Source organism: Dendrobates tinctorius, unplaced genomic scaffold (assembly GCF_039654945.1).
Source record: "Dendrobates tinctorius isolate UK_male_01 unplaced genomic scaffold, ASM3965494v1 ptg000250l, whole genome shotgun sequence".
Classification (NCBI taxonomy): domain Eukaryota; kingdom Metazoa; phylum Chordata; class Amphibia; order Anura; family Dendrobatidae; genus Dendrobates; species Dendrobates tinctorius.
Genome location: NW_027361917.1, coordinates 48,489,232 through 48,516,885, shown reverse-complemented (window position 1 = coordinate 48,516,885; position 27,654 = coordinate 48,489,232). Strand labels below are relative to the sequence as shown.

The window sequence follows — 27,654 nt, the reverse complement described above, 5'->3', positions numbered from 1 at the left end:
AAGATCCAATGTACAGTACGGCCCCTGTGCACAAAATCTAATTAGCAGAAAGCTTCAAATGGTGATTAAAGAAAGTTATTTCTTCACCAAAGGTACCGATTTAATCTGTTTTACTGCACCATTATAGCCATGTCTTTACTTTACAAAATCATGCTAACAGGTTCTGTTTAACTTCGGCATGTCCACACTCAACTAACCTGAAAGCACGAGACAAGTCAACCTCAAAGTCATATTAATAAGCCACAGAAGTTTTGTGATTCTGGAACTTTCTGTATCTGTGAATTAACAGTATGACATACTGAAGGAGAAAGAATAAAACATACACTGAAAAGAACACCCTGCCTACAGAGAAGCATGGGCTCTCTTGGGCTGCTTTGATTTTTCTGCAAATGGAAGGCTGCAGATTCTGGAGGGCAAGATGGATTCAATCAAATATAAGGAAATCCAAGATGAAAACCTTCTGTGAGAACGCTAAAACATGGGCATCATTTGACAACTATACTAAAGTCCACAAAGGCTTGTTTGTATAAGAAGTCCTGGAAGACTCTTGAGTGGCCATCACAGTTGCCTGACTTGAAAGCAATAGTGGAGACTATTTCCCATGAGGAACAGGCTAAGATAACTCAGGAACATTGCCAAAATTTGGTATCAGGCAGATACTTGCATGTTTGCATCATGTTATAACAGCCAAAGAGTGCTCTACTAAGTATTAATGATGCTTTATATTAAGGGGAAGAATATCTCTGAGACTGCAATAGCGGCATTTTGTGTTAACCTTAGGAAAACCACTTGTTATGTTAGTTATGTTGAGGTATTTAAATTGCTTTTCATTGATTGGCTTATTACAAACAGAAGAAACTTTGTAAATTTTGGCAATAAGCCTAATTTGCAATGAGGTATGATTTTTTTTTTCATTGCAAATGTACCGTATGTGAATATATATCTAAAGCATATGTGCTTGCATGCAGAGCCGTATTTTCCAATGGAGGTCCAGTGCCAAGAGCAGCAGATTGAGAAGGGCAGCAACTAACAGCTGGAAAAAATATATATTTGATTACTTTTTTTTTCTCCGTTCACTGCTTTGCCTCTTTCTGGACTGCCATCTTTCATTGAAAGGGAACATGGGCCATATCAGCATAAAAAATATTTTAAAAAAATTATATAAATGTGGCATTGCTGTATTCATATTGATCCGCTTTGTTGTTTTTAGTGAAATCTGCCACCCAAAAATCAGAATATAAATCTCTTAAATTCGTGAGTTAGATGGAAACCCTGAAGGAAGATCTCATATAATGAAGCAGATGGAGTCACTTTGGACTCTCTCTGTCCTATGACGTGTCCGTTTTTTTTAAGAGTCTTTGCAAGCATGGTCAGCTACAGTTTTGTGTACGGCTGAAAAAAGGACACCACTGAAAAGAGGTTAAACAGAGTCCAGAGTAACTCTGCTGCCTCACTACAGTGAATGGACCTCTTAGGGGGATTCAGCTAAATCCAGGGGCGTAACTACCACAGTCGCAGGAGTCACCACTGCGACCGGGCCCGGGGGGAGTCAGGGGCCCGGCAGGCATATCTCTCAATCATCCCGATTCTCGCGGGACAGTCTCATTTTTGACTCCCCCACCCGCACTGCACTGAGCCGCCACGTCCCCCCATACACCCCTTCCTTGCCCTCCCGCAGAGACCCACCGCACTGTCAGCAGCCCGTCGCTAGACTGTTTTCTCCAATGTGCGCACAGGACCTGTGTTGAGGTCACAGGAGGGGAGGAGTAAGGGGTCACATGATCAGGGGCTTCGGTGTCTACAGGACTCTGCTGTGCTGGTTGTCATGGTGCTGGAGGATGAGGTAAAGTTTATGTGTGGGGTCAGGAGGGGTTTACAGTGTGGATGCAGCAGAGCTGTGTGTGTACAATTTTGGACGGAGCGGAGCCGTGTGTGTAGGAGGTGTACAGAGTGGAGGTGGAGCCATGTCTGTAGGAGGTGTACGGAGCGGAGCCGCATGTGTACGAAGTGTATGGAGCGGAGCCGCGTGTGTACGAGGTGTACGGAGCGGAGCCGCGTGTGTAGGCGGTGTACGGAATGGAGCCGCGTGTGTATGAGTTGTACGGAGTGGAGCCGTGTGTGTACGAGGTGTACGGAGCAGAGATGTGTGTGTATTTTGGCATGGGGTGGCCCCATTTGAAAGTTTGCACCGGGGCCCATAACTTTGTAGTTACACCACTGGCTAAATCACATCATTCGAGATTTAGCTGGAAATCATGATATAAGTGCTCAGCATAGAACATATGATAAAAGTCCCCACACAGGTCCGGCATCTATCAATGGAATTTTAGGGGGCTTCCATGTTACTGGTAGCACAAAAGATCTGGAAAAGCACTGTGGCTCACCGCCATATAAAAATTCTGCAAAGACTGCACTCCAAAATACAAGTGCCCCACTCCCTTCTGAGCCCCACAGTGTGGACTTAAAATTGTCACTACACCTGCAGATATATTCCCAGAGGGGTGTAGTTTCTAAAATGTGGTCACTTGTAGTGGGCTTTTGCTGTTCTGGCACTTAGGCGCTCTGTATATGGAGTACGCAAACTATTCTATGAAAATTTTTTCTCCAAGAGTCAAATAGCGCTCCTTCCCATCCAAGACTCGCTGGGTGGCTAAGCAGTACTGTACAGTCACATCAGGGGTATCACCACGTTCAGCAGAAATTGTGAGAAAAATTCCCTGAGTAAAAATGTAAAATCTGGGGCTAAAACAAAATTTTTGTGGTAAAAATGTAATTATTTTTTTCTTCACTGCCAAATGGTATAACATTCTGTGACAATCCTGTGGTGTCAATATGACCACTGAACCTTTAGATAAATTCATTGAGAGGTGTAGTTTGCAAAATGGGTCACTTATGGGGGATTCTACTGTTCTTGCACCTCAGTAGCTCTGACAAGGGTTCATAGCATCCTCAAAACATAAAAGCAAAATCTGCACAATACTATGGCGCTCCTTCTCTTCAGAGCCTTACACTGTGCCTGAAAAGCAGTTCCCAATTACATTTAGGGTCCTGAGGGTCACTCGGGAGAAAATGCACAACAAACTGTGAGGCCAATTTTTTCCTATTAGCCCTTATAAAAATTAAAAACTTTGGGTTAAACAAATGGTAAAAATGTAATTATTCTTTCTTCACGCAATGGTATAAAATTCTGTTAGGTACATGTGGTGTCAACATGCTGACTTCACTCCTGGAAGAATTAATTGTGGGGTGTCACCGATGGAGGGTCTCTGCTGTTCTGGCACCTCAGAGGCTCTGCCAATGTGACATGGTCCCCTCAAACCATTCCAGCAAAATCTGAAGTTCAATATGGCGCTCCTTTCCATCTGAGATTTGCAATGTGCCTCAGCAGTAGTTTTGGCGTACATAGGGGATATTCGCGTACTCAGGAGAAACTGTGTAACAAATTATACCATTCATTTTCTCCAGTTATCCATTTTGAATATTAAAAATATGAGGCCAAAGCCACATTTTAGTGTAATTTTTCATTTACTCAGCCCAATATTATACAATTTTGTGAGTCGCCTGAGGTTTAAAAAATGCCATTACACCTCTAGATTAAATCCTCAAGAGGTGTAATTTCCAAAATGGAGTCATTTGTGGGTTTTTTTTTGCTGTTTTGGCATGTCAGCCATCGATTCCAGCCAGTTTTGCACTCAAAAAGTCAAAAAGCACTCCTTCCCATCTGAGCACTGCCATGCGTCCAAATAGTAGTTTTCTACCTCATATGGGGTATTGGTGTACTCAGGAGAAATTGCTAAAGCAATTCTTTCATGGGAAAAATTAAAATTTGTATTTTTACCTTCCATGCTGTTTTAATCCCTGTAAAGCAACTAAAAGGTTAATAAACTTCTTGAATCTGGTTTTGAGCGCTTTCAGGGGTGCAGTTTTTAAAATTGTTTATTTTTTGGCATTTTCTGTCACTTAGGCCCCTCAAAGTTACACCTAGAATTGGCAATCTTTACCCACTCTTCAAAATTCTACATCTGTCAGATTGTGGGGGCATCTCCTGTGCCCAGCCCTCTTCAGCTCAAACCACAGATTTTTAATTTGATTCAGGTCTGGGTTCTGATTGGGCCATTGCAAAACTTTCATCTTCTTCAGGTAAGCCATTCTTTTGTCATTTGGGATATGGTTAGGGTCATTGTTCTAACTAAAGGTGAAATTCCTCTTCATGTTCAGCTTTTTAGCAGAGGCCTGATGTTTTGTGTCACAACTGACTGATATGTGGAACTATAAAGGAGGTGCAAAGCACCCTTGTAGTAATAATAATGATCGGGTGAACAAAAAAGGTTCCAACCCGTATAAATGATGACACTCAGGTACTTAGCACTCCACATATATGATGCAAATTTCTTTAATAATAATAATTTAATTCAAACTGTCTGTATACATACATATAATATAGGGCTAAAACGTCACATTTTCTGTTCGGATTCCCTTATATAAAAGAAATTTGCATCATAAATGTGGAGTGCTGAGTACCTGATTATCATGATATGTAGAACTGTTCATAATTCTTGACTAAAGCACCAGTTCCACCTGACGAAAAACAACCTCAAATCAAAATGCTGCCTCTAACATGATGCACTGTGGATATGGTGGATTTTTGGTGATGTGCTGTGTTGGCTTTGCGCCAAATGAAACTTTTGAAATTATGTTCAAAAAGATCAACCTTGGTGTCATTAGACCATAACACATTTACCCAGATGCTTTTAGCAGGCTTCATGTAAGTTTTGGAAAATTTCATGTAGGTTTTATTAAAATATATCTGGTACTTGGATGGGGTTTTTTGTAAGAAAAGACTTCTGACTTGTCACTCTACCCTCCACGCGAGACATCAAGAGTACAGGAGACTGTTGTCACATGCAGGACACAACCAGTACTTGCCAGAAATTCCTACAGCTCCTTTAAAGGGAGCCTGTCATGTAAAACGACACTACTAACCTGCAGATATGGGGTAAATGTGAAGGCTAATAGCTTTCTGACAATATGCAGAGCTGGCACTGAGAGCCACACTGCTGGGAGTAAATTAACTTTATTCCCCCAGTGGCATTTTGCTTCCAGTCATAGAGGTGGCGCTGGCACAGCTTCAGTCACCACTTTGTGTATAGAAAGCGGTGGCTGTCACGGAGTTCCCTGCACCGACTAAGGCTGTGTGCACACGCTGCGGAAAAGGTGCGGATTTTGTAAAATCCGCAGGTGAAACTGCAGGTCAAAATACCTACGGTTTTACCTGCGGATTGCTCTGCGGTTTTGCCCTGCGGTTTTTCATCTCCTCAATGGAGGAGATGGCAAACCGCAGGGGAATCCGCAGAAAGAATTGACATGTCAATTCTTTCTGCGGATTGAAAACCGCAGATAATCCGCGCGGAAAATTCCACACCGTCTGCACTGCGGTTTTTGATTCCCATAGGGAATCATGCTACTGTACACCGCAGCAAAAACTGCTGCGGGTCCGCAGCAGCCAAAACCGCTGCGGAACCGCAGCAAAATCCGCAGCATGTGCACACAGCCTAAAAGCTGGCCCTAATGCTGTCAGTCATTGCCAGGGGCGTGGTTACAGCTGCACGGTGTCAAAACGCTATTAACCTGCAGATTACTCCACATCTGAAGGTTAATGGCGTTATATTACATGACAGGTTCCCTTTAATATTAACATTTAATCTAAAAATTTATAGTGACATGTTATTTGTGGATAAAAAAATAAAATTGTGGTTTTAAGGAAAAAACAATAGACAGTTTGACATAGGGCATTATTCAACCCAGTAGTAGATCTGAAGGTACTAATAAATTACCTACATGAGATTCAGGTCTTGAGGTAGGAGTTGACTGCAGTCTCTCTCTCTCTTTGTCCTTGCCAGATCTTTCTTTTTCAGATTTCTCTGCTGTTTTCTCTTTACTCTTTCTGGCAGTCTTTGGGGTGCTTGTAGATTTCAGGCTCTCTGAGCTGTTTAGTGCCTCTGCTTTGATTTCCTCATTCTTTTCTGGATATACTACAAACGAGGGGAAAAAAAAAAATCAGTTTTGGAGTGGGTAGCACAGTTACTCAGTGGTTAGAGCATTGAAGTGCTGGGGTCCTTTGTTCAAGTCCCACCAAGAACAACATAGGCAAGGAGTTTGTAGATTCTCCCTGTGTTTGTGTGGGTTTCCTCCCTCACTACAAATACATATTGATAGGTAAGTTAGATAACAGACAGTGCTGGTGATGTCTGTAAAGCACTTTGGAAATTAATGGCGCTACATAAGTACAATAAATAAAGTTAAATACACAAAATATAAAACGTGGACATCAAATTAATTACATGCATTAGACTTCATTTTCATTATGTTTAACCTCATAATGACTGCAGAAATTTTAGGCAGCTGCTTTTGGAACTCAAAATTCTGTGTGCCATTTTACTTAAAAGGGGTTTTCTCAAGTTCTCAATTGTTTTAATTAGTTTGACAGCATGAAAATAAGCAAGTTTGCAATTGACTTGCTTTTTCTATCTGTTGTCATTCTTCTGCAATAACAGCTTTTATCTTCTATAGTGTACAGCTGGTTTTGATGGAGCTTTGATTCCAGACACTGGATGTGAGGGGTTAATTATTAACATCCCAAAAACTCTCTCCAGCCCAATGATTTCTATACAACAGTTATTTGCCCACCTCCCTCCTTCCCTCTCATCTTTTGATGGAATGAGGTGATAAATCACCAGCCTGCAGCTTTAGAAAAGGTCTCCTAATCATGGCTCTCAGTGCTCACTCTTGTGCTCAGCTGTGTGCTTATTCAAATGGCTTGTTATCTCTGTGTGTAACTGCAGTGATAGTAATGTACGAGTTAGGGTACCGTTACACCTAGCGATGCACCAGCGATCCCGACTAGCGATATGACGCAGTCAGGATCGCTGGTGCATCGCTAGGTGGTCGCTAGTGAGCTGCCACTCAGGCAGATCTCACTAGCGACATCGCAGGGGACGGGGATCGCTACTTACCTGTCAGACGCGGCGATCCTGCGTCCTCCTGCTCGGCTCCACGCGTCGCTCATCGTCACAGCAGGAAGCGCCGCAGGAAGTGACCGACGAGGAATGATCCAGCAGCTTCTCGCGCGATCAGCGATTACCAGCGGGGGAGCCGGTCGGAGGTAAGTATCACATGCAGCGATATCGCTAGCAATATCGCTGCAACGTCACAAAATCGGTGACTTTACAGCGATATTGCAAGCGATATCGCAGTGTGTAACGGGGGCTTTACTGTCTAGATCAAACCAATGACAGCTGAATGTGTTATAGCACAACTTGTGTTGATCCTTATAGTTCTACTAATACTACAGTTCTACTGTTCACCAGAACTGTCACTCAAGGATGAGTGCCCACCCTGCCAAAAGCCAAGAATTGAGGAAACCAGAGTGACTGCAGAGTTGTGTACCGCTCAACTTAATAGTACTCCTTTTACTAAAGTGTATACATTATAGTCAACAGCAGATCAATCTTTTTCATGCTTATATAGACAATAATACAGAGAAGGTATCTACAGACCATCACACCCCAATCCCTCTGATATAGATCTATTTCTATTGCCTGAAAAAAAACCATTTTCAGTAAGCCAAAGGCTGCAACCAAAAAGGACCCAAAAAAGCCCAAATGCACAGATTGTTTTTCACAGATATCTTCTTTTGATCAGGGAAAGGAAAAAATACTTTGGCAGGTAATTATTGCAGAGGGTGTGTAATGTGGATGGTGGGTGTACATCTTCTCACCAGACATAAGCAGGATTTTCAGCTTTTTCCTGAAGACTAGAGCCATTTAAAACATAATAAAAGTTAATTGCCTTCTTGTGAAATTGACTCTAGTGTGTCTGGTTTAAATAGGAAATTAAATTCACACCACTAATATGTTACAACTATATATTGTAAAATCATTAAAAGAAATGAAATTTAATCCTCTAACTTGTGGTTTATTGTGAATTTTATTTCTTTTTAAATTAAAAATTATAAAAAGTATTTTCTCTAAAGTGTATGGGCACAGTAGGTGGCACTGTTACATAATTTACCTCCATCTTGTCAAAGGTAAAAATAAACATTTTTTGTTTGATATTTTTATAATGCTATATGTGCTTGGTAAAGTGTATCTTACTAATATATTGATGTTTCTCCTTGCGGAGAGTGACATGCCAGCTGTGGCTTGTCAAGGTAAGGAGACTTATTCGCCGTGCAATGCTCCTCTGGGAAAATAATATGCAAATTGCCTCTTCAGAAAGAAAGAGGACTTTTACTCTACAGCGCCACCTATTGGTAGTAGCGATCCTACAAGTCACAATCAACCCTTTAACGAGTCTTGTAGTATGACTTAGGATACAAGCCAAATCAGAATCTCAATTTGCAGACACGGTGTTTCGAGCTGTTGGCTCTCGTCAGTGCAAAGTATGAGATCTGATTTGGCAAGGTGAGAGGCTCTGGACTAGGGTCTAAGAAGTAACGTTTCTCCTTGCGGAGAGTGACATGCCAGCTGTGGCTTGTCAAGGTAAGGAGACTTATTCGCCGTGCAATGCTCCTCTGGGAAAATAATATGCAAATTGCCTCTTCAGAAAGAAAGAGGACTTTTACTCTACAGCGCCACCTATTGGTAGTAGCGATCCTACAAGTCACAATCAACCCTTTAACGAGTCTTGTAGTATGACTTAGGATACAAGCCAAATCAGAATCTCAATTTGCAGACACGGTGTTTCGAGCTGTTGGCTCTCGTCAGTGCAAAGTATGAGATCTGATTTGGCAAGGTGAGAGGCTCTGGACTAGGGTCTAAGAAGTAACGTTTCTCCTTGCGGAGAGTGACATGCCAGCTGTGGCTTGTCAAGGTAAGGAGACTTATTCGCCGTGCAATGCTCCTCTGGGAAAATAATATGCAAATTGCCTCTTCAGAAAGAAAGAGGACTTTTACTCTACAGCGCCACCTATTGGTAGTAGCGATCCTACAAGTCACAATCAACCCTTTAACGAGTCTTGTAGTATGACTTAGGATACAAGCCAAATCAGAATCTCAATTTGCAGACACGGTGTTTCGAGCTGTTGGCTCTCGTCAGTGCAAAGTATGAGATCTGATTTGGCAAGGTGAGAGGCTCTGGACTAGGGTCTAAGAAGTAACGTTTCTCCTTGCGGAGAGTGACATGCCAGCTGTGGCTTGTCAAGGTAAGGAGACTTATTCGCCGTGCAATGCTCCTCTGGGAAAATAATATGCAAATTGCCTCTTCAGAAAGAAAGAGGACTTTTACTCTACAGCGCCACCTATTGGTAGTAGCGATCCTACAAGTCACAATCAACCCTTTAACGAGTCTTGTAGTATGACTTAGGATACAAGCCAAATCAGAATCTCAATTTGCAGACACGGTGTTTCGAGCTGTTGGCTCTCGTCAGTGCAAAGTATGAGATCTGATTTGGCAAGGTGAGAGGCTCTGGACTAGGGTCTAAGAAGTAACGTTTCTCCTTGCGGAGAGTGACATGCCAGCTGTGGCTTGTCAAGGTAAGGAGACTTATTCGCCGTGCAATGCTCCTCTGGGAAAATAATATGCAAATTGCCTCTTCAGAAAGAAAGAGGACTTTTACTCTACAGCGCCACCTATTGGTAGTAGCGATCCTACAAGTCACAATCAACCCTTTAACGAGTCTTGTAGTATGACTTAGGATACAAGCCAAATCAGAATCTCAATTTGCAGACACGGTGTTTCGAGCTGTTGGCTCTCGTCAGTGCAAAGTATGAGATCTGATTTGGCAAGGTGAGAGGCTCTGGACTAGGGTCTAAGAAGTAACGTTTCTCCTTGCGGAGAGTGACATGCCAGCTGTGGCTTGTCAAGGTAAGGAGACTTATTCGCCGTGCAATGCTCCTCTGGGAAAATAATATGCAAATTGCCTCTTCAGAAAGAAAGAGGACTTTTACTCTACAGCGCCACCTATTGGTAGTAGCGATCCTACAAGTCACAATCAACCCTTTAACGAGTCTTGTAGTATGACTTAGGATACAAGCCAAATCAGAATCTCAATTTGCAGACACGGTGTTTCGAGCTGTTGGCTCTCGTCAGTGCAAAGTATGAGATCTGATTTGGCAAGGTGAGAGGCTCTGGACTAGGGTCTAAGAAGTAACGTTTCTCCTTGCGGAGAGTGACATGCCAGCTGTGGCTTGTCAAGGTAAGGAGACTTATTCGCCGTGCAATGCTCCTCTGGGAAAATAATATGCAAATTGCCTCTTCAGAAAGAAAGAGGACTTTTACTCTACAGCGCCACCTATTGGTAGTAGCGATCCTACAAGTCACAATCAACCCTTTAACGAGTCTTGTAGTATGACTTAGGATACAAGCCAAATCAGAATCTCAATTTGCAGACACGGTGTTTCGAGCTGTTGGCTCTCGTCAGTGCAAAGTATGAGATCTGATTTGGCAAGGTGAGAGGCTCTGGACTAGGGTCTAAGAAGTAACGTTTCTCCTTGCGGAGAGTGACATGCCAGCTGTGGCTTGTCAAGGTAAGGAGACTTATTCGCCGTGCAATGCTCCTCTGGGAAAATAATATGCAAATTGCCTCTTCAGAAAGAAAGAGGACTTTTACTCTACAGCGCCACCTATTGGTAGTAGCGATCCTACAAGTCACAATCAACCCTTTAACGAGTCTTGTAGTATGACTTAGGATACAAGCCAAATCAGAATCTCAATTTGCAGACACGGTGTTTCGAGCTGTTGGCTCTCGTCAGTGCAAAGTATGAGATCTGATTTGGCAAGGTGAGAGGCTCTGGACTAGGGTCTAAGAAGTAACGTTTCTCCTTGCGGAGAGTGACATGCCAGCTGTGGCTTGTCAAGGTAAGGAGACTTATTCGCCGTGCAATGCTCCTCTGGGAAAATAATATGCAAATTGCCTCTTCAGAAAGAAAGAGGACTTTTACTCTACAGCGCCACCTATTGGTAGTAGCGATCCTACAAGTCACAATCAACCCTTTAACGAGTCTTGTAGTATGACTTAGGATACAAGCCAAATCAGAATCTCAATTTGCAGACACGGTGTTTCGAGCTGTTGGCTCTCGTCAGTGCAAAGTATGAGATCTGATTTGGCAAGGTGAGAGGCTCTGGACTAGGGTCTAAGAAGTAACGTTTCTCCTTGCGGAGAGTGACATGCCAGCTGTGGCTTGTCAAGGTAAGGAGACTTATTCGCCGTGCAATGCTCCTCTGGGAAAATAATATGCAAATTGCCTCTTCAGAAAGAAAGAGGACTTTTACTCTACTGCGCCACCTATTGGTAGTAGCGATCCTACAAGTCACAATCAACCCTTTAACGAGTCTTGTAGTATGACTTAGGATACAAGCCAAATCAGAATCTCAATTTGCAGACACGGTGTTTCGAGCTGTTGGCTCTCGTCAGTGCAAAGTATGAGATCTGATTTGGCAAGGTGAGAGGCTCTGGACTAGGGTCTAAGAAGTAACGTTTCTCCTTGCGGAGAGTGACATGCCAGCTGTGGCTTGTCAAGGTAAGGAGACTTATTCGCCGTGCAATGCTCCTCTGGGAAAATAATATGCAAATTGCCTCTTCAGAAAGAAAGAGGACTTTTACTCTACAGCGCCACCTATTGGTAGTAGCGATCCTACAAGTCACAATCAACCCTTTAACGAGTCTTGTAGTATGACTTAGGATACAAGCCAAATCAGAATCTCAATTTGCAGACATGGTGTTTCGAGCTGTTGGCTCTCGTCAGTGCAAAGTATGAGATCTGATTTGGCAAGGTGAGAGGCTCTGGACTAGGGTCTAAGAAGTAACGTTTCTCCTTGCGGAGAGTGACATGCCAGCTGTGGCTTGTCAAGGTAAGGAGACTTATTCGCCGTGCAATGCTCCTCTGGGAAAATAATATGCAAATTGCCTCTTCAGAAAGAAAGAGGACTTTTACTCTACAGCGCCACCTATTGGTAGTAGCGATCCTACAAGTCACAATCAACCCTTTAACGAGTCTTGTAGTATGACTTAGGATACAAGCCAAATCAGAATCTCAATTTGCAGACACGGTGTTTCGAGCTGTTGGCTCTCGTCAGTGCAAAGTATGAGATCTGATTTGGCAAGGTGAGAGGCTCTGGACTAGGGTCTAAGAAGTAACGTTTCTCCTTGCGGAGAGTGACATGCCAGCTGTGGCTTGTCAAGGTAAGGAGACTTATTCGCCGTGCAATGCTCCTCTGGGAAAATAATATGCAAATTGCCTCTTCAGAAAGAAAGAGGACTTTTACTCTACAGCGCCACCTATTGGTAGTAGCGATCCTACAAGTCACAATCAACCCTTTAACGAGTCTTGTAGTATGACTTAGGATACAAGCCAAATCAGAATCTCAATTTGCAGACACGGTGTTTCGAGCTGTTGGCTCTCGTCAGTGCAAAGTATGAGATCTGATTTGGCAAGGTGAGAGGCTCTGGACTAGGGTCTAAGAAGTAACGTTTCTCCTTGCGGAGAGTGACATGCCAGCTGTGGCTTGTCAAGGTAAGGAGACTTATTCGCCGTGCAATGCTCCTCTGGGAAAATAATATGCAAATTGCCTCTTCAGAAAGAAAGAGGACTTTTACTCTACAGCGCCACCTATTGGTAGTAGCGATCCTACAAGTCACAATCAACCCTTTAACGAGTCTTGTAGTATGACTTAGGATACAAGCCAAATCAGAATCTCAATTTGCAGACACGGTGTTTCGAGCTGTTGGCTCTCGTCAGTGCAAAGTATGAGATCTGATTTGGCAAGGTGAGAGGCTCTGGACTAGGGTCTAAGAAGTAACGTTTCTCCTTGCGGAGAGTGACATGCCAGCTGTGGCTTGTCAAGGTAAGGAGACTTATTCGCCGTGCAATGCTCCTCTGGGAAAATAATATGCAAATTGCCTCTTCAGAAAGAAAGAGGACTTTTACTCTACAGCGCCACCTATTGGTAGTAGCGATCCTACAAGTCACAATCAACCCTTTAACGAGTCTTGTAGTATGACTTAGGATACAAGCCAAATCAGAATCTCAATTTGCAGACACGGTGTTTCGAGCTGTTGGCTCTCGTCAGTGCAAAGTATGAGATCTGATTTGGCAAGGTGAGAGGCTCTGGACTAGGGTCTAAGAAGTAACGTTTCTCCTTGCGGAGAGTGACATGCCAGCTGTGGCTTGTCAAGGTAAGGAGACTTATTCGCCGTGCAATGCTCCTCTGGGAAAATAATATGCAAATTGCCTCTTCAGAAAGAAAGAGGACTTTTACTCTACTGCGCCACCTATTGGTAGTAGCAATCCTACAAGTCACAATCAACCCTTTAACGAGTCTTGTAGTATGACTTAGGATACAAGCCAAATCAGAATCTCAATTTGCAGACACGGTGTTTCGAGCTGTTGGCTCTCGTCAGTGCAAAGTATGAGATCTGATTTGGCAAGGTGAGAGGCTCTGGACTAGGGTCTAAGAAGTAACGTTTCTCCTTGCGGAGAGTGACATGCCAGCTGTGGCTTGTCAAGGTAAGGAGACTTATTCGCCGTGCAATGCTCCTCTGGGAAAATAATATGCAAATTGCCTCTTCAGAAAGAAAGAGGACTTTTACTCTACAGCGCCACCTATTGGTAGTAGCGATCCTACAAGTCACAATCAACCCTTTAACGAGTCTTGTAGTATGACTTAGGATACAAGCCAAATCAGAATCTCAATTTGCAGACACGGTGTTTCGAGCTGTTGGCTCTCGTCAGTGCAAAGTATGAGATCTGATTTGGCAAGGTGAGAGGCTCTGGACTAGGGTCTAAGAAGTAACGTTTCTCCTTGCGGAGAGTGACATGCCAGCTGTGGCTTGTCAAGGTAAGGAGACTTATTCGCCGTGCAATGCTCCTCTGGGAAAATAATATGCAAATTGCCTCTTCAGAAAGAAAGAGGACTTTTACTCTACAGCGCCACCTATTGGTAGTAGCGATCCTACAAGTCACAATCAACCCTTTAACGAGTCTTGTAGTATGACTTAGGATACAAGCCAAATCAGAATCTCAATTTGCAGACACGGTGTTTCGAGCCGTTGGCTCTCGTCAGTGCAAAGTATGAGATCTGATTTGGCAAGGTGAGAGGCTCTGGACTAGGGTCTAAGAAGTAACGTTTCTCCTTGCGGAGAGTGACATGCCAGCTGTGGCTTGTCAAGGTAAGGAGACTTATTCGCCGTGCAATGCTCCTCTGGGAAAATAATATGCAAATTGCCTCTTCAGAAAGAAAGAGGACTTTTACTCTACAGCGCCACCTATTGGTAGTAGCGATCCTACAAGTCACAATCAACCCTTTAACGAGTCTTGTAGTATGACTTAGGATACAAGCCAAATCAGAATCTCAATTTGCAGACACGGTGTTTCGAGCTGTTGGCTCTCGTCAGTGCAAAGTATGAGATCTGATTTGGCAAGGTGAGAGGCTCTGGACTAGGGTCTAAGAAGTAACGTTTCTCCTTGCGGAGAGTGACATGCCAGCTGTGGCTTGTCAAGGTAAGGAGACTTATTCGCCGTGCAATGCTCCTCTGGGAAAATAATATGCAAATTGCCTCTTCAGAAAGAAAGAGGACTTTTACTCTACAGCGCCACCTATTGGTAGTAGCGATCCTACAAGTCACAATCAACCCTTTAACGAGTCTTGTAGTATGACTTAGGATACAAGCCAAATCAGAATCTCAATTTGCAGACACGGTGTTTCGAGCTGTTGGCTCTCGTCAGTGCAAAGTATGAGATCTGATTTGGCAAGGTGAGAGGCTCTGGACTAGGGTCTAAGAAGTAACGTTTCTCCTTGCGGAGAGTGACATGCCAGCTGTGGCTTGTCAAGGTAAGGAGACTTATTCGCCGTGCAATGCTCCTCTGGGAAAATAATATGCAAATTGCCTCTTCAGAAAGAAAGAGGACTTTTACTCTACAGCGCCACCTATTGGTAGTAGCGATCCTACAAGTCACAATCAACCCTTTAACGAGTCTTGTAGTATGACTTAGGATACAAGCCAAATCAGAATCTCAATTTGCAGACACGGTGTTTCGAGCTGTTGGCTCTCGTCAGTGCAAAGTATGAGATCTGATTTGGCAAGGTGAGAGGCTCTGGACTAGGGTCTAAGAAGTAACGTTTCTCCTTGCGGAGAGTGACATGCCAGCTGTGGCTTGTCAAGGTAAGGAGACTTATTCGCCGTGCAATGCTCCTCTGGGAAAATAATATGCAAATTGCCTCTTCAGAAAGAAAGAGGACTTTTACTCTACTGCGCCACCTATTGGTAGTAGCGATCCTACAAGTCACAATCAACCCTTTAACGAGTCTTGTAGTATGACTTAGGATACAAGCCAAATCAGAATCTCAATTTGCAGACACGGTGTTTCGAGCTGTTGGCTCTCGTCAGTGCAAAGTATGAGATCTGATTTGGCAAGGTGAGAGGCTCTGGACTAGGGTCTAAGAAGTAACGTTTCTCCTTGCGGAGAGTGACATGCCAGCTGTGGCTTGTCAAGGTAAGGAGACTTATTCGCCGTGCAATGCTCCTCTGGGAAAATAATATGCAAATTGCCTCTTCAGAAAGAAAGAGGACTTTTACTCTACAGCGCCACCTATTGGTAGTAGCGATCCTACAAGTCACAATCAACCCTTTAACGAGTCTTGTAGTATGACTTAGGATACAAGCCAAATCAGAATCTCAATTTGCAGACACGGTGTTTCGAGCTGTTGGCTCTCGTCAGTGCAAAGTATGAGATCTGATTTGGCAAGGTGAGAGGCTCTGGACTAGGGTCTAAGAAGTAACGTTTCTCCTTGCGGAGAGTGACATGCCAGCTGTGGCTTGTCAAGGTAAGGAGACTTATTCGCCGTGCAATGCTCCTCTGGGAAAATAATATGCAAATTGCCTCTTCAGAAAGAAAGAGGACTTTTACTCTACAGCGCCACCTATTGGTAGTAGCGATCCTACAAGTCACAATCAACCCTTTAACGAGTCTTGTAGTATGACTTAGGATACAAGCCAAATCAGAATCTCAATTTGCAGACACGGTGTTTCGAGCTGTTGGCTCTCGTCAGTGCAAAGTATGAGATCTGATTTGGCAAGGTGAGAGGCTCTGGACTAGGGTCTAAGAAGTAACGTTTCTCCTTGCGGAGAGTGACATGCCAGCTGTGGCTTGTCAAGGTAAGGAGACTTATTCGCCGTGCAATGCTCCTCTGGGAAAATAATATGCAAATTGCCTCTTCAGAAAGAAAGAGGACTTTTACTCTACAGCGCCACCTATTGGTAGTAGCGATCCTACAAGTCACAATCAACCCTTTAACGAGTCTTGTAGTATGACTTAGGATACAAGCCAAATCAGAATCTCAATTTGCAGACACGGTGTTTCGAGCTGTTGGCTCTCGTCAGTGCAAAGTATGAGATCTGATTTGGCAAGGTGAGAGGCTCTGGACTAGGGTCTAAGAAGTAACGTTTCTCCTTGCGGAGAGTGACATGCCAGCTGTGGCTTGTCAAGGTAAGGAGACTTATTCGCCGTGCAATGCTCCTCTGGGAAAATAATATGCAAATTGCCTCTTCAGAAAGAAAGAGGACTTTTACTCTACAGCGCCACCTATTGGTAGTAGCGATCCTACAAGTCACAATCAACCCTTTAACGAGTCTTGTAGTATGACTTAGGATACAAGCCAAATCAGAATCTCAATTTGCAGACACGGTGTTTCGAGCTGTTGGCTCTCGTCAGTGCAAAGTATGAGATCTGATTTGGCAAGGTGAGAGGCTCTGGACTAGGGTCTAAGAAGTAACGTTTCTCCTTGCGGAGAGTGACATGCCAGCTGTGGCTTGTCAAGGTAAGGAGACTTATTCGCCGTGCAATGCTCCTCTGGGAAAATAATATGCAAATTGCCTCTTCAGAAAGAAAGAGGACTTTTACTCTACAGCGCCACCTATTGGTAGTAGCGATCCTACAAGTCACAATCAACCCTTTAACGAGTCTTGTAGTATGACTTAGGATACAAGCCAAATCAGAATCTCAATTTGCAGACACGGTGTTTCGAGCTGTTGGCTCTCGTCAGTGCAAAGTATGAGATCTGATTTGGCAAGGTGAGAGGCTCTGGACTAGGGTCTAAGAAGTAACGTTTCTCCTTGCGGAGAGTGACATGCCAGCTGTGGCTTGTCAAGGTAAGGAGACTTATTCGCCGTGCAATGCTCCTCTGGGAAAATAATATGCAAATTGCCTCTTCAGAAAGAAAGAGGACTTTTACTCTACTGCGCCACCTATTGGTAGTAGCGATCCTACAAGTCACAATCAACCCTTTAACGAGTCTTGTAGTATGACTTAGGATACAAGCCAAATCAGAATCTCAATTTGCAGACACGGTGTTTCGAGCTGTTGGCTCTCGTCAGTGCAAAGTATGAGATCTGATTTGGCAAGGTGAGAGGCTCTGGACTAGGGTCTAAGAAGTAACGTTTCTCCTTGCGGAGAGTGACATGCCAGCTGTGGCTTGTCAAGGTAAGGAGACTTATTCGCCGTGCAATGCTCCTCTGGGAAAATAATATGCAAATTGCCTCTTCAGAAAGAAAGAGGACTTTTACTCTACAGCGCCACCTATTGGTAGTAGCGATCCTACAAGTCACAATCAACCCTTTAACGAGTCTTGTAGTATGACTTAGGATACAAGCCAAATCAGAATCTCAATTTGCAGACACGGTGTTTCGAGCTGTTGGCTCTCGTCAGTGCAAAGTATGAGATCTGATTTGGCAAGGTGAGAGGCTCTGGACTAGGGTCTAAGAAGTAACGTTTCTCCTTGCGGAGAGTGACATGCCAGCTGTGGCTTGTCAAGGTAAGGAGACTTATTCGCCGTGCAATGCTCCTCTGGGAAAATAATATGCAAATTGCCTCTTCAGAAAGAAAGAGGACTTTTACTCTACAGCGCCACCTATTGGTAGTAGCGATCCTACAAGTCACAATCAACCCTTTAACGAGTCTTGTAGTATGACTTAGGATACAAGCCAAATCAGAATCTCAATTTGCAGACACGGTGTTTCGAGCCGTTGGCTCTCGTCAGTGCAAAGTATGAGATCTGATTTGGCAAGGTGAGAGGCTCTGGACTAGGGTCTAAGAAGTAACGTTTCTCCTTGCGGAGAGTGACATGCCAGCTGTGGCTTGTCAAGGTAAGGAGACTTATTCGCCGTGCAATGCTCCTCTGGGAAAATAATATGCAAATTGCCTCTTCAGAAAGAAAGAGGACTTTTACTCTACAGCGCCACCTATTGGTAGTAGCGATCCTACAAGTCACAATCAACCCTTTAACGAGTCTTGTAGTATGACTTAGGATACAAGCCAAATCAGAATCTCAATTTGCAGACACGGTGTTTCGAGCTGTTGGCTCTCGTCAGTGCAAAGTATGAGATCTGATTTGGCAAGGTGAGAGGCTCTGGACTAGGGTCTAAGAAGTAACGTTTCTCCTTGCGGAGAGTGACATGCCAGCTGTGGCTTGTCAAGGTAAGGAGACTTATTCGCCGTGCAATGCTCCTCTGGGAAAATAATATGCAAATTGCCTCTTCAGAAAGAAAGAGGACTTTTACTCTACAGCGCCACCTATTGGTAGTAGCGATCCTACAAGTCACAATCAACCCTTTAACGAGTCTTGTAGTATGACTTAGGATACAAGCCAAATCAGAATCTCAATTTGCAGACACGGTGTTTCGAGCTGTTGGCTCTCGTCAGTGCAAAGTATGAGATCTGATTTGGCAAGGTGAGAGGCTCTGGACTAGGGTCTAAGAAGTAACGTTTCTCCTTGCGGAGAGTGACATGCCAGCTGTGGCTTGTCAAGGTAAGGAGACTTATTCGCCGTGCAATGCTCCTCTGGGAAAATAATATGCAAATTGCCTCTTCAGAAAGAAAGAGGACTTTTACTCTACAGCGCCACCTATTGGTAGTAGCGATCCTACAAGTCACAATCAACCCTTTAACGAGTCTTGTAGTATGACTTAGGATACAAGCCAAATCAGAATCTCAATTTGCAGACACGGTGTTTCGAGCTGTTGGCTCTCGTCAGTGCAAAGTATGAGATCTGATTTGGCAAGGTGAGAGGCTCTGGACTAGGGTCTAAGAAGTAACGTTTCTCCTTGCAGAGAGTGACATGCCAGCTGTGGCTTGTCAAGGTAAGGAGACTTATTCGCCGTGCAATGCTCCTCTGGGAAAATAATATGCAAATTGCCTCTTCAGAAAGAAAGAGGACTTTTACTCTACAGCGCCACCTATTGGTAGTAGCGATCCTACAAGTCACAATCAACCCTTTAACGAGTCTTGTAGTATGACTTAGGATACAAGCCAAATCAGAATCTCAATTTGCAGACACGGTGTTTCGAGCTGTTGGCTCTCGTCAGTGCAAAGTATGAGATCTGATTTGGCAAGGTGAGAGGCTCTGGACTAGGGTCTAAGAAGTAACGTTTCTCCTTGCGGAGAGTGACATGCCAGCTGTGGCTTGTCAAGGTAAGGAGACTTATTCGCCGTGCAATGCTCCTCTGGGAAAATAATATGCAAATTGCCTCTTCAGAAAGAAAGAGGACTTTTACTCTACAGCGCCACCTATAGGTAGGATCGCTACTACCAATAGGTGGCGCTGTAGAGTAAAAGTCCTCTTTCTTTCTGAAGAGGCAATTTGCATATTATTTTCCCAGAGGAGCATTGCACGGCGAATAAGTCTCCTTACCTTGACAAGCCACAGCTGGCATGTCACTCTCCGCAAGGAGAAACGTTACTTCTTAGACCCTAGTCCAGAGCCTCTCACCTTGCCAAATCAGATCTCATACTTTGCACTGACGAGAGCCAACAGCTCGAAACACCGTGTCTGCAAATTGAGATTCTGATTTGGCTTGTATCCTAAGTCATACTACAAGACTCGTTAAAGGGTTGATTGTGACTTGTAGGATCGCTACTACCAATAGGTGGCGCTGTAGAGTAAAAGTCCTCTTTCTTTCTGAAGAGGCAATTTGCATATTATTTTCCCAGAGGAGCATTGCACGGCGAATAAGTCTCCTTACCTTGACAAGCCACAGCTGGCATGTCACTCTCCGCAAGGAGAAACGTTACTTCTTAGACCCTAGTCCAGAGCCTCTCACCTTGCCAAATCAGATCTCATACTTTGCACTGACGAGAGCCAACAGCTCGAAACACCGTGTCTGCAAATTGAGATTCTGATTTGGCTTGTATCCTAAGTCATACTACAAGACTCGTTAAAGGGTTGATTGTGACTTGTAGGATCGCTACTACCAATAGGTGGCGCTGTAGAGTAAAAGTCCTCTTTCTTTCTGAAGAGGCAATTTGCATATTATTTTCCCAGAGGAGCATTGCACGGCGAATAAGTCTCCTTACCTTGACAAGCCACAGCTGGCATGTCACTCTCCGCAAGGAGAAACGTTACTTCTTAGACCCTAGTCCAGAGCCTCTCACCTTGCCAAATCAGATCTCATACTTTGCACTGACGAGAGCCAACAGCTCGAAACACCGTGTCTGCAAATTGAGATTCTGATTTGGCTTGTATCCTAAGTCATACTACAAGACTCGTTAAAGGGTTGATTGTGACTTGTAGGATCGCTACTACCAATAGGTGGCGCTGTAGAGTAAAAGTCCTCTTTCTTTCTGAAGAGGCAATTTGCATATTATTTTCCCAGAGGAGCATTGCACGGCGAATAAGTCTCCTTACCTTGACAAGCCACAGCTGGCATGTCACTCTCCGCAAGGAGAAACGTTACTTCTTAGACCCTAGTCCAGAGCCTCTCACCTTGCCAAATCAGATCTCATACTTTGCACTGACGAGAGCCAACAGCTCGAAACACCGTGTCTGCAAATTGAGATTCTGATTTGGCTTGTATCCTAAGTCATACTACAAGACTCGTTAAAGGGTTGATTGTGACTTGTAGGATCGCTACTACCAATAGGTGGCGCTGTAGAGTAAAAGTCCTCTTTCTTTCTGAAGAGGCAATTTGCATATTATTTTCCCAGAGGAGCATTGCACGGCGAATAAGTCTCCTTACCTTGACAAGCCACAGCTGGCATGTCACTCTCCGCAAGGAGAAACGTTACTTCTTAGACCCTAGTCCAGAGCCTCTCACCTTGCCAAATCAGATCTCATACTTTGCACTGACGAGAGCCAACAGCTCGAAACACCGTGTCTGCAAATTGAGATTCTGATTTGGCTTGTATCCTAAGTCATACTACAAGACTCGTTAAAGGGTTGATTGTGACTTGTAGGATCGCTACTACCAATAGGTGGCGCTGTAGAGTAAAAGTCCTCTTTCTTTCTGAAGAGGCAATTTGCATATTATTTTCCCAGAGGAGCATTGCACGGCGAATAAGTCTCCTTACCTTGACAAGCCACAGCTGGCATGTCACTCTCCGCAAGGAGAAACGTTACTTCTTAGACCCTAGTCCAGAGCCTCTCACCTTGCCAAATCAGATCTCATACTTTGCACTGACGAGAGCCAACAGCTCGAAACACCGTGTCTGCAAATTGAGATTCTGATTTGGCTTGTATCCTAAGTCATACTACAAGACTCGTTAAAGGGTTGATTGTGACTTGTAGGATCGCTACTACCAATAGGTGGCGCTGTAGAGTAAAAGTCCTCTTTCTTTCTGAAGAGGCAATTTGCATATTATTTTCCCAGAGGAGCATTGCACGGCGAATAAGTCTCCTTACCTTGACAAGCCACAGCTGGCATGTCACTCTCCGCAAGGAGAAACGTTACTTCTTAGACCCTAGTCCAGAGCCTCTCACCTTGCCAAATCAGATCTCATACTTTGCACTGACGAGAGCCAACAGCTCGAAACACCGTGTCTGCAAATTGAGATTCTGATTTGGCTTGTATCCTAAGTCATACTACAAGACTCGTTAAAGGGTTGATTGTGACTTGTAGGATCGCTACTACCAATAGGTGGCGCTGTAGAGTAAAAGTCCTCTTTCTTTCTGAAGAGGCAATTTGCATATTATTTTCCCAGAGGAGCATTGCACGGCGAATAAGTCTCCTTACCTTGACAAGCCACAGCTGGCATGTCACTCTCCGCAAGGAGAAACGTTACTTCTTAGACCCTAGTCCAGAGCCTCTCACCTTGCCAAATCAGATCTCATACTTTGCACTGACGAGAGCCAACAGCTCGAAACACCGTGTCTGCAAATTGAGATTCTGATTTGGCTTGTATCCTAAGTCATACTACAAGACTCGTTAAAGGGTTGATTGTGACTTGTAGGATCGCTACTACCAATAGGTGGCGCTGTAGAGTAAAAGTCCTCTTTCTTTCTGAAGAGGCAATTTGCATATTATTTTCCCAGAGGAGCATTGCACGGCGAATAAGTCTCCTTACCTTGACAAGCCACAGCTGGCATGTCACTCTCCGCAAGGAGAAACGTTACTTCTTAGACCCTAGTCCAGAGCCTCTCACCTTGCCAAATCAGATCTCATACTTTGCACTGACGAGAGCCAACAGCTCGAAACACCGTGTCTGCAAATTGAGATTCTGATTTGGCTTGTATCCTAAGTCATACTACAAGACTCGTTAAAGGGTTGATTGTGACTTGTAGGATCGCTACTACCAATAGGTGGCGCTGTAGAGTAAAAGTCCTCTTTCTTTCTGAAGAGGCAATTTGCATAATATATTGATGACATTGATCTATAATTTTTATATAATGTCAATATAAATTATATTCTGTTATTATCTATCTATCTATATGTATTATATTTGTTTTTTACATTCATACACTACCGTGTAAAAGTTTAGGGTCACTTAGAAATTTCCTTATTTTTGAAAGAAAAGTATAGTTTTTTCCAATGAAGCTAACATTAAATGATTCAGAAATACACTCTATATATTGTTAATGTTGTAAATGACTATTCTAGCTGCAAATGTCTGGTTTGTAATGCAATATGTTCATAGGTGTATAGAGACCCATTTTCAACAACCATCACTCCAGTGTTCTTATGGTACTTTGTGTTTGCCAACTGTGTAAGAAGGCTAATGGATGGTTAGAATACCCTTGAAAATGGCTATTTTTTTCTAGCCATTTTGAGAGTTTAATGGAACAAACAAATGCTCCACATTCTCAACTAGCTCAAAGGAAGGTCAGGTTTATAGCTTCTCTAATCAGCCAAACTGTTTTCAGCTGTGCTAACATACTTGCACAAGGGTTTGTGCAAGTATGTTAGCACAGCTGAAAACAGTTTGGCTGATTAGAGAAGCTATAAACCTGACCTTCCTTTGAGCTAGTTGAGAATCTGGAGCATTTAATAACTTTCATGTGAAACTCGACAGTCTATTCTTGTTCTTAGAAATGAAGGCTATTCCATGCAAGAGACTGCCAAGAAACTGAAGATTTCCTACAACTCCCTTCAGAGGAGAGAACAAACAAGTGTTAACCAGAGTAGAAAGAGAAGTGGGAGGCCTCGCTGCACAACTGAGCAACAAGACAAGTACATTAGAGTCTGTAGAAAGTCTGAGAAATCGACGCCTCACAGGTCCTCAACTGGCAGCTTCATTAAATAGTACACGCAAAACACCAGTGTACAATGTCTACAGTGAAGCGGCGACTCCGGGATGCTGGTCTTCAGGGCAGAGTGGCAAAGAAAAAGCTATATCTGAGACTGGCTAATAAAAGGAAAAGATTAATATGGGCAAAACAACACAGACATTGGATAGAGGAAGATTGAAAAAAAAGTGTTATGGACAGACGAATCCAAGCCTGTTCGTAACAGACTTGGATCAAACAGAAGCACACAGAAGAACATTTGTGAGATGCAGAACAACTGAAAAGAAGCTGGAAGAGTGCCTGACGCCATCTGTCAAGCATGGTGGAGGTAATGTGATGGTCTGGGGTTGCTTTGGTGCTGGTAAAGTGGGAGATTTGTACAAGGTAAAAAGGATTTTGAATAAGGAAGGCTATCACTCCATTTTGAAATGCCATGCCATACACTGTGGACAGCGCTTGATTGGAGCCAATTTCATCCTACAAAAGGACAATGACCCAAAGCACACCTTCAAATTATGCGAGAACTATTTAGGGAAGAAGCAGGCAGCTGGTATTCTATCTGTAATGGAGTGGCCAGTGCAGTCACCAGATCTCAACAGACAAAATACAGTTAAAAAAAGACAAAAAAAAAACACTTGAATTTAGAAAAACTCACAAATCACGAAAAAATATTGCATGCCACACATATACTGCAGCCTGCAGCCACAAGTTGCCTTCTGATAAGGTGGTGTAAAAAAAAAAAAAAACACAGCTAAGAATGAAGAATGTGGGACTGGGACCTGTTAGCAGCAGCAGGAGCGCCACCACCACCAGCTGTCCAGTCAGTAGTATTAATGCAGGTCATAATTGGTCTCCTTTGCCTCTGCCATGCACTAGTGAAGTGCAGGTAACCATTCGCTACGTCACTTCCCTCCCATATTCATGACTCTTCACATATTATCCATCATTTGGAGGGCCTTACTGTGACTGAAAAAAGCTCTTTTATTCACTCTTGATGTTGAGTCACTATACTCAAAGATCACACATTTTGATGAATTCGAAGTTATTTCCCACTTTTTTGAGCTTGCATGAACCAGACAAGAATATGTTGCATTCATTCATTATCAACTTACTTTCATTTGTTCTTCATTATAAATATTTTGTCTCTGATCGTTCTTTTATTAACAAATCTCTGGTACTGTCATGGAGTGCATGGTGTGCTCCCTCTCATACTCTTTTTTTAAGATTGGTGGGAGGAGGTCTCTGAACCCCCAAAGACTCTTTCAGCCTTATATGCATAAGTAGTTTAGGTATATAGATGACATCTTCTTTCTTTGGACAGGATCATTGGAAGAATGCCATGAATTTATTACTTACCTGAATAGTAATTCTCTTAATATACATCTTACTGCTTATATTTCTGAGATTATGATTGCATTTTTGAATTTGCGGATACAAGCCAACAATGGCTGAAATTCTACTAATCATTTTTGGAAGGATATAGCCACCAATTAAATTTACTTCATTTTTCAAGTTTCCACCACATCATGTAAGAAATGCCATACCTACTAGCCAGTTCTTGAGATAATTGGCTCTTTCTAAAATGATTTCTACAAGAAGCACTGTATCTAACAAGACAACTAAACGACAGAAATGTTTTCCACAATCATTGGCATCTCAAGCCTATGTACAAGTAAAGAGGAAGTACTAAACATCATAATTTGTTATAAAACTACATTTGTGGACTGTAAAATGTGACTCATCACCTCTTTGAACAATGTTCTGACATCAAATCATGAAAAATCATTGGTACATCCTTAAATCTTATCTCAGGATCAAACACTATATTTCGGACTTCCATCAAATAACAGCACATTGTGTACCAAATGTTAAAAATAGACGTATTTATAGTAACTTAATGAAACCTACTTTTTCATTGAATAGAGTCAATAGATTGAAGAGTTCTTTCTAATGGAATATTTTTCAATATTTTCTTTCAGATTCTAGCTTTTAACATCCCAATGAGTGCAGCATTATTAGAGCTGCCAATAAAATCATACATGAATTGTCAATCTAAGAATGCTATTTATGTGTTGATATGTTCTTGCCCTAAGACTTAAGTAGGTCCCACCATTTATTTATCTATTCTACTCATTTATATAGTGCCATTAATTCCACAGCGCTATATTCCATACCATGCAGGAATTAAGAAAACGAATCCCATACCATATTTCTACTATTGGACTGGCCTCTAAACACAAAGCTGCTGATATGGCACCTCATTTTTCAGTTGATGATTTGTTCGTCCTCTGGGGCGGCCCATGATGTGTCTTCATGGGGTGCTCTGCTTAGCTATTCATACTGATGGCTTATGACTGTTCACTGATCCCTTAGTGACCTGTCCTCTATTTTACATACTGAAAATTATATGTAATGAACAAAATAAAAATCACATTCAGCAGGCAGGCGCCAACATCGGTTTGCCATTTTGCTAAAGGAAAAAAATTGTCTCCACCAAGATGGGGCCGCAGTAGCATCTATCGGATCGCCAATAGATGTTACTGTGCAGACAAGAATCACCAGCGCCATCTTGGTGGAGACATTTTTTCCTTCTAGCAAATTGGTGCCGGCGGCGCCTGCGCAGTAGCATCTACCGGACCGCCGATCGATGCTACTGCACAGGTGCGGCCAGCGCCATTTTGAGAAAGATTTTTTTTCCCAGAATAAATGCATATGACTAAATAAAACAATTTAATGCATATTAGAGATGCGATCATGCTGCAGTGCAGGCTCCGCCATTGGCACCTGCCTGCTGAATGTGATTTTTTTTGTTCAATACATATAATTTTCAGTATGTAAAATAGGGGGCTGGTCACTGAGGGATCAGTGACCTGTCATAAGCCATCAGTATGAATAGCTAAGCAAAGCACCACATGAAGACCACTCAAGCCGTCCCAAAGCATGAGAATCTTGTTAGTTGAAAACTGACAATAAAGATTAAATAATCACAAGATGGATTTCATTAGCCAAGGTATCATTTTATTCTGTCTGTAGGTTACTCAGCACAATCCTGCTGACAGGTTCCCTTTAATAAATGTTTGTACATTTTTTACTTGTTATTCGTGAATAATTATTAAATATTGGATTGGGACATTTCAATTTGGCCTGAAATTATATTCATTGAATATTCATTTCTCTTAAGTAGCGGCACATGTGACCACTGGCAGCAGCAGGAAGCCTGTGGCTGACACTGCGCGCTACTGAAGAGCAATGAATACTCACTGCTCTATGCACGCACAGTCCCGGTGAGTGATTCCAGCAGCTGTGCTCTGCTTGTGAGCAACACATGACATCCCTGCCATGCGCTGATTACAAGTAAAAAGAAGTTGCTGGCACCGGAGCAAGACGCTGCGAGGGAGCGCAGGAAGGTAAGTGTAATGGTTTGCTTTTTTAATGTTTTTTGATTGGGTCATGCATGCCAGAATGGGGGTGGGGGCCAATTAGAAGGATTGGGCCATGCATACCAGGATTGGGGTTGGTAGGCAATCATACCAGATACTCTTAAAGAGAAATAAATATTCATTGCCCTCCACACCCATGGACGTGGAATGCAGTGAATATTCATTTCTCTTTAGCAGTGGGAACAGGAGTTAGGGTCCCGTTTCACATAACGACGCTCCAGCGATCCCGACAACAATACGACCTGGTAAGGATCACTGGTGCGTCGTTACATGGTCGCTAGAAAGCTGTCAAACAGGCAAATCTATTCAACAATGCAGCAACGATACGACGATCAGTATAACGACCTTGAGGGTCGTTGGGACCTTGCCACACAGCAGCTATTCTGACGACTCACACCTGCGTCCCTGAGTTCTGCGTCGCCAACAAGGTCGCTCGTCGGCGTCAAACACAATGATGCATGCTGGCCAGCAGGATTCCAAAGATCAAAAAATGGCCTAGGACATTCGAGCATGATCAGCGATATTCATCGGGGGGGCCGGTCGCCGCTATGTGTCACACCTAGCGAGATCGCTGGCGAGGTCACTGTTGCATCACAAAATCTGTGAAGTTTCAGCGATTTCGCTAACGATCTCGTTATGTGAGACAGGGCCTTTAGCCACAGTTTCTAGCTCCAGTCTCCTGTGATCCGCTGCTCCGCAGATGCGCTCCCCCACCTACTCACGA

General features: G+C 43.3%; 1 protein-coding gene across 1 annotated transcript in view; it reads right to left on the bottom strand.

Moving 5' to 3' along the window:
- The window catches only part of ADGB (androglobin), a 463,044-nt gene that overhangs the window by 62,096 nt on the left and 373,294 nt on the right, over window positions 1–27,654 (bottom strand). Inside the window, exon 30 of the mRNA XM_073557676.1 lies at window positions 5,839–6,032. Within this exon, the coding sequence (XP_073413777.1) occupies window positions 5,839–6,032 (194 nt within the window). The remainder of the gene's footprint in view (window positions 1–5,838; window positions 6,033–27,654) is intronic.